Source organism: Aptenodytes forsteri, unplaced genomic scaffold (genome assembly GCF_000699145.1).
Source record: "Aptenodytes forsteri isolate BGI_AS27 unplaced genomic scaffold, ASM69914v1 Scaffold158, whole genome shotgun sequence".
NCBI classification, from domain to species: Eukaryota; Metazoa; Chordata; class Aves; order Sphenisciformes; family Spheniscidae; genus Aptenodytes; species Aptenodytes forsteri.
Window position 1 is genome coordinate 2,123,648 of NW_008794601.1, and position 7,656 is coordinate 2,131,303.

The 7,656-nt window shown below is 49.7% G+C and overlaps 1 protein-coding gene across 1 annotated transcript; it reads right to left on the reverse strand.

Annotated features, from left to right (window-relative positions):
• Window positions 1–157: 157 nt before the first annotated feature.
• SLC25A37 (solute carrier family 25 member 37) lies at window positions 158–4,126 on the reverse strand. Its single transcript, XM_019470400.1, has 3 exons — window positions 3,690–4,126; window positions 2,060–2,116; window positions 158–854 (listed from the first exon to the last, which is right to left on the reverse strand). Exons 1-3 carry the CDS (start codon window positions 3,910–3,912, stop codon window positions 334–336), a joined length of 801 nt encoding a protein of 266 aa, XP_019325945.1. The 5' UTR covers window positions 3,913–4,126; the 3' UTR covers window positions 158–333.
• Between the last annotated feature and the right edge of the window lie 3,530 nt (window positions 4,127–7,656).

A 7,656-nucleotide genomic window follows, 5' to 3' on the forward strand; every position in this document is an offset into this window, starting at 1 on the left:
AACCTAAGCCTTCTGATGAGGAGTAAACTACATCTTCAAACTTATTCAGAGAAAAATAGCAGTTAGCAATTTCACTTCTCCAAAATAAAGTTATTAAATATATATATTATAAGTCTTTATAAACTATTTCACTGTTTAAGCAAGGAGGGGAACACATGACTGAGGACCACTTTAATCCCTCCTTCCCTGGGGAGGGAGAAGTGGACATCAGCTGTGAATCCACCAGAAAGCTGGCATGTTCCTTAGCAGAGACCCAGAGCTTGCTGGCTTGCAGGCACACACACACACGCACAGAGGGGACACGGAGGCTTGCATTCAATCTCGCTAAGTCCTTCACAAGGATGTTCTTTTTTCCAGCTTGTGCTTTGTGAGAAAGTACTTGAAGAATTCATACACGGACCAGGCGATGGCTGTTGAAGGCATCTGGTAAATGACACGTGCCTGCACCCCTCTGAAATACCCCGAAATGCCCCCCAGCTGATAGACAGTCTTGAAGGCATTCACCATGCCCGAGAGATGTCCGCTGATGTTCACAGAGGTCAAGGCCATGTTCTCTTGGGTGTTGAGCAAGGTCTTGCAGACATCCAGAGGAGTGGTGGCAGCAGCGGCCACAGCCCCTGCGATGGCACCGGAGACGATGTGGGACCGAGGGTTATACTCCCGGTGTGGGTTGATCTGCTCCTGCATGAATTCATAGGTGATGAAGTGAATGGCCTGGAAGGGGACGTTCATGGTGAGCTGGGTGGTGTAGCTGCGGTAGAAGGCACCAAACCCCTCCGTCTTCTGCACTGTCCTTATGCACGCCAGGACGGACTTGTAGGGGGAGTTGAACATCTGCATCCGCTGCTTCACCACTGGTCCAGGCAACAGCCACAGGGTGTAAAGGCAGGGCGGACAGCACCAGGCAGGACAGACGCAGGGAGATAAAGACTTATTAGCTAAGGCACATCTTTCCTGGTCATCACAACACCCAGACTGAACCCTGCTCCAAGTCCCGACCGTGCAGACTCAACCTCCCCTTCCAAGTACACACTGCTAGGACATAAACCAGGCATTTCTGCAGCAATGAGCTCCTTATCGACAGGCTTTTACCAAAAGGCTGCATTCATCCTCTGCTTCCCCCAACCTGCCCAGTGGCCCCCAAAAAACTCAATGCAACAAGTGAGGGAAGCAGGTCAGAGCTCAGCCCTGGCTCAACAGCTCTCCACTTCCATGGGCTAATCCACTCATCTCCTCAAGCTTAATTAAGGAACTTTTACTTCTAGCTAGAAAGGCATTAAGACAGACCGATAAGGACCCTCAGATGCATTTGTGAGGATGCAGAGCTGTTGTGTGGAAACACTGACATACCAAGAGGACAAGGGCAGAACGGCGATTAAATAACTACATCACCTGGGAGGCGTTAACAGACCTCACCTGCGGTCCCAAGTCCTGAAATGGAACAGCTTCCATTGACTTAAGCAAAAGGCCAATTAATTTAATTCATTTAATCAGGATATGATTAAAAGGATTTTAAACACTGGAGACATTTTTTCCTTCAGAAAAACCTGACATTGGGCCAACTCAGAAGACAAATACACTAATACTGAATAGCTGGCAGTCCAGCTAATTGTCTTCATTTTAGCTGCACTTTACTGTTAGTCCTCTTAATGCCAGACTCTGCCTACCCAGGAAGGCTACGCAACGATCCCACCAGCTGCTGCACTTGTCCCAAAACATGACTGAGCTCAGTTTCATTTGGGTGGTCCAAAGCTTCAGAAAAGCCACCACCAATTCAGTAAAGATGCACTAGCAGAGTAGTAACAGCATCGTCTTAGTAAGGGTGACACCAGTTTTCCTGGAAAGTCACGATACGCCACGGAGATGCTGTGCAACCCTTGGCAAGCAAGGTAAAACAGCCAGGCAGAATTTATCCCTTTACACTGGCCTGTCCAGGCTCATTAAAAGCTGGGCAGAGCCACTAAAGCAAAGGGCTTAAGCTGCTGAGGTGGCACAGGGTGTCCTCAGTGCCTTCCCAGGCTAACGAGGTGCAGCACTTCCCAACAGCACAGGGCATTACCTTCAGCGGGATTCATCACTGCGTCATGGAGTAGCGTGGCCACGCTCCCAGCTATACCTGCAAGACACAAAAGCATCCTTCAAAAAAAAAAAAAAGATTCAGAAGCCAGGGGCTTGCTCGGGCACTGCCACCCACAGAGGCAGCGGCCGATGTCACAGGCAGCCCACACACCACCAAGCACCCGGGTACCGCTGCCTGGGGAGCTGCAGCCCAGCTCCACAGCAAGCCCAAGGAAGCATCCAGCAACGCAACTCATTCCCAGTGGAGAAAAGCCCATCCTGAGCAGCTTGACAGAAACCAGGATCCGCTCACAGCGTCACCTTTGCTATTCCCTACAACTCACCAGGCTTGGCCTGCACAAGACACCACCGGCTTCACTCAGCCTGCACTGGACTGAGAGATGAGCAATGTTTAGAACTGGCTCAGCACATCCATACCTAGGCATTTTCATCCGTTTACTCAGTCTCGTTTTAAACACTAATTGCACAGATTCTGCAAACATCCAGCCAGCCATTAATGATTCTGCAGTTGGCTCTAGGATGGGCCTCTCGAGCCACACCTTCTGCTTTGATGTAGGTTTCCACCTCAAATTCTCTCTTGCCCAAATGACTTTCGGTCATTTCTCATTAACGCAACGCTTCAGTTTTCCCGCTGGTACCGAAAGCCTGTAGCTACTTGAAGGGCAAACACAGGAAGCACATTACTAGCAAAAAGCAGCAAGCCAGGAAGATATTATATACCCTTAACTGAGTTGCTTGAGTCAATCTGCCATGGCAGTCACTTGGCTTCCTACCGTCACACCATGTCAAGGACCAGGCAGAAATGCCTTCTGTACAAACGCTTTTGTAACACCCCTGGCTGCTCAGTTAGAGGGTTTCTGCTGTTACAGCGGTATTGTTGGACCTAAAAGCAAAAGCCTTCCTGGTAGAAGCAAAATCTTTAACAAAGCACGCGAGCACACAGAGGATGCAGTGCACTTTACCATGCTGGGGCTCCAAGGGAGACATCTGGAATAACCTGTACTTCAAACCTCAAGAGGTTTAGACAAAGCCTTCAACATAAAGCCAGAAACAGCCTGCAACTGCATCTGAACACCTCGTCCAACGTATTGATTACTTGTGCTAGAATAATTTGAGATTAAAGAGTAGTGCAGAAATCTAGATTGGACTAAGAATTCGGAGGGTGCACAACAGTGCCATCAGGGGTGTCAGGCCAGGAAGGGCTTCTCTGCTCTGCTGCTGACAGCCAGCCCAGCCATCTCTACTCTCTAGAAGAGGGTACCAAGCAGTCAGTAGTCCCAAGACTACTGCTCCCAAGAGCACAGGTTTCAGAGGAGCATGGTGACCAGCATGAAGCACTCAACTAGAGGGCCAGTGCCACACTTGCCTACGTGACTTCCCCCTGCCTCTCCAGCCCTCCCAAAGCGGGTGCCAAGACCCGCAAGCCTGGGGTTACGTTTGCATCTTGCATCCTCCCATACGGGTATTTACAGTGTCAGTCTGAATGCAGGCTGCCTACAGCAGATCTTCCAGGAGCAGAGCACAGTGAAGGACGCCAGGCTAAGTCCGTGAAGCAAGCAAGGGACAGGCTATTAACTACAAGCTTTTTTTTGTGCAAAAAACAAAGATACCATTGGCCAAGTGGCTGTTTCCTCCATGCTGGATAGTATCACTTAGAGACTTTTTCATTTTTTCATAGCAGGCAAAGTACATTGCATGGGCAGGGCCAGCCCCCAGCATGGTGACATTAATCCCACGTAAAGGCCTCCAGAAACCCTCTGTAAGGACAATCTTCTTCAGAGCTTCGTACACGCTCCTGTACTGGGCTTTGGGGTCCGGCTGCAAGCTCTGCATCCTTGTCTGCAACAAAGCACACGAAGGGAGAGGCCTCAGTTACCTGTCTTTAATGCAACAAGCACAAGCCATAGAGTTAAAGAACTACAAGACTTCCAAGACCATTAGAGGGGTCAATAATTTATTCCCTGGTTGCACCCGCGCCGGGGCCACAGCACTATTTATCTGTGCTTTGCCTGCCAGACCAGCGAGATTAACTCCGTGCTCCCATTGCAACACCAAAACATTACGAGGCTGCTCAGACAAGCGCTCAGCGGAGAGAAGTGTAACCTCTGCTCTTGTTTATGCATGGAAAGTACAGGGAATTAAGCTAGCACAGTTGTTCAAAAGACTCGGTGAAGAAATACAGTTAGGTCTTTAATTGCCTCTTGCTTACAACACTCCCGGCTCTCTGCCCCGGCTTGTTTCTCCTGCAGTTGCTCAGCTGCTTTTGACACTCGGTGTGCAGAGTTAGCCCGCTCGATTGGGAAACAGGTTTCCTCGAAGGGCAAGCCGAGAAAATGGGGTACCTGCAGTAACCCCTCCCGTAGAAGGAGAGACAGGTAAAGGCCACCCCATTCTCCTGCACAGCGACCCAAGGAAGACCCAGTGGGTGACTACGTCCCCCAGCAGCCTGGAGAGCACGGCAAACACGGAGCCGCCCTTCGCCCCGTCTTCCTTCCCAGCTCCTGGTGCCCTGCAGCCACCAACTGCCTGAGCCAGGAGGTTTCATCGGCATCTTTGTTCAACAGTCCTCGACGGGCTTTTCTTCCACACATTTTTGAAGCCAGCTGAGTTTCTGGCATCCAAAGCATCCTATTAAACTCACTGCCATCACTTAATTATGCACCGTGGGAAAAATTACTTTTTAGCTTGTTTCAGGCTTCTGCAGACTGATGCCATCACACACCAGCAACGCTCAAAGCCCTTGCAATGATGATGCCAACCTGCGACGGGTGTTTGCAGGGCACGGACCCCAGCCACCTCCCACCAGCAACAGGAAAGGCACCGGCAGGGCTTAAACCTCCACAAGCGTCCCAGCAAGACCAAGCAAATCTAGAGCGTCAAGATGCAAAGGGCTCTGCCACTCCTGCTGAGCAGCCCACAAGTCCTGCCGGTCTGCAAGACGGCTGATACACCCCATCACACTGAAACCGGTCTGAAGGGATGCAGCCTTTGGCGGCAGCCTCACGCCTCAAAACACAAACACAGAAGGCTCCTGGGAAACGGCATAGCCACAGGAGACGAGTGTTTAGCAGCCTGCAACAGGCTCCATCAAATTAATGCTCTTTTAAGGAGAAGCTTGAGAAGTGCAATTAAAAGGTCATTGGGGTTTGACAGGAAGGATGCTTTCCACCCCGTGAGCTGGGACACCCCATCTTCAGAATAAAGTTTCCCCCGAACGATTTGGTAGCATGCAGACACCAGCGCTGCCCTCGTGGGCAAAGCAACACGAATGGCTCCGTCCTCAGCAGAGATTCAACAGCCCTTGAAAAAGCAAGGATTGCCCATGCCACCTCCATGCTTCCTCACCGGGACACAGCCCTTCAAGCTTATCGATTCACTTAATTAGCCAGCAGGCAATACTACAGCTAAGCTTTCAGGCAAGATTAAGCCAAGAAAATGTTTTGGGTTTGGACCTTTGATTCCCCAAACCACTCTAGTTACTTGAAACTGAAGAGCACTTTCACGTACACTTTCTGAGACCAAGGAAGAGATCAGAGCTGAATTCAGGACTTTAACCCAGTTTAATAAAACCAAGCTATGAAAGCAGCAAAGCAATACGTGAGGCTAAGCCAAATTATTGTATTTGTAGTAAATATTCTAAAAAAAAAATTGCACAGGAATTACATTTGCAAAGTGACTTAGTTCAGCAGCTAGCTGAATTTCAGACTTAAGCATCAGCCAGTGGTCACAACAAGGCATCACCCTACAACAGGGAATTCGGCGGCCTCAAGCAAAGTTTCCTGTTTCAGAGCACTAAATGCATTGTAACCTATGAACAGCGCTGGAAATAAACCCAAAGGCTCAGAAAAATCCTCCTGGAAAGGCAGCAACAGCCCTGAATTATCTTGGAATTTAAAAAACAGGTTTTAAATCTGGCTCTCAGCCCTCGCTGAGCAGGCGTAAAGGTCTTGCAACCCCTCCACGGGTCTCTGCCCCTTCCCGTCCCATGGATGCTCTTCGGGAAGGGCTGGGCAGGGGCTGGATTTAACGATGCCCCGGAGAAACTCCCGGCAGCCGCTCTGCCGTCAGCGTGACTCAGCACGACCCACCGCTGCCGAGCTGGTCACATCCAGCTGGGGTTTGTGTTTTTGGGTTTTGGGGTTTTTGGGTTTGGGTTTTTTTTTTTCCTCTGCTAGTTTTAACTTGAAGGCATTGCTTCAGACTCCAGAAATGACCCCAGGAGATCTCGATCTCACCCTGGTCTATTGCTGGAATGCCTTCGAAGCAGCCGGTATAATTTAAGCACGCAGCAGCGTCATCTCATCAGAAAGGTAATCAGGGATAAGTGCTCCTGTAAAGCAATAAACTATCAGCCTGGCATGTGCAGGACCAAAGCGTGTGGTGCTGTGTTGCGGGGAACTAACCCTGAGTATCTCCACCCTTACTGAGGGTCCAGTTGCTTTCACATGAGGATGGATAAATACCAATTTTTATTTTTCTGTTGATCATCTGAGCCACTCTAGAGGGGTTCAAAGCCTCATACCGTACCCCAGAGCGGGCGGTAAGTGCATGTTGTACCCGCCTAACCCACACACGCCGTAGTTTGCATCACCACCAGCACAGCCAAGTCCACAGGTTTGCACCTTTCATTAAAGCTGTGGACACAAACAGAACAAACAGCCCAAGGAGTAACCAAAACCAGGATCTCCTGTGTGGCTGCTGCAACGCAAGTGGCACATAGCTGAAAACAGGTTCGTCTCTGTTTCATCCAGGTTAAGCTTATCATGGTGTGAACGATGATGATTTGCTACGAGCTACGCAGCCCTTACCCCCCAGGTCCTGCCACCTATCTGAAGCCAGCAAGCTCCTCCAGGAGCCTCACCCCCCTGTTGTTAACCAGCCAAGAAATACTTCACCTTCTTAGATTAATCCTCATTGCATAAGGCAAGAGTGCACTGACAACCACAAGCATCCTGGTAGTCCTGGTTTCAGCTTGGGCATAAGAAGCAACAACAAAAGTCACAGCTTCAGGTTCATCAGGTTACCTGCTGTTTGTGGACCAGCACCGCCTTTATGGATGCTGTTTGGGGGAAAGCACCCAGCCTTCCCGCTGCCAGAAGCACAAGAATAGTTGTTTTCTATCCAGAATTGTTTTACTAACAAGAGTCAGGTCTCAAGTTCTGCGTATTCTTGCAAAGGGTCACTGATTTGACATGCCACTGTAAAAACAGGCTCAGATACAATTTGCCTTTGGGTTTTTTTTCCCTGAACATGGCATGCTTTCTCAAAATTCAGCTCGCACATTCATGTGACAGGCAACCACCCTGGTCTTCCCGCAGCTAACAAAAGACACAGAGAACACAATACGCTTTTACCAGGAAATAAGCAGCATTTCTTCAGTGACCGGGTCAGATCCTGCTGACTGGAGAAGGCTTCGCTATTGCACGACCCATGCCATGCTCAAGCTCTGAACTCCCTTTTCTTTTTTGCTAGGCTGTTTTTCAGCTAGAACAGCTCCCCAGACAAGCAACACACTTGGTGTGGCACCCACCCGTGTCTGCAAAGGCCCATGGGAGGGAAGCATAGGGTCAGTCGAAC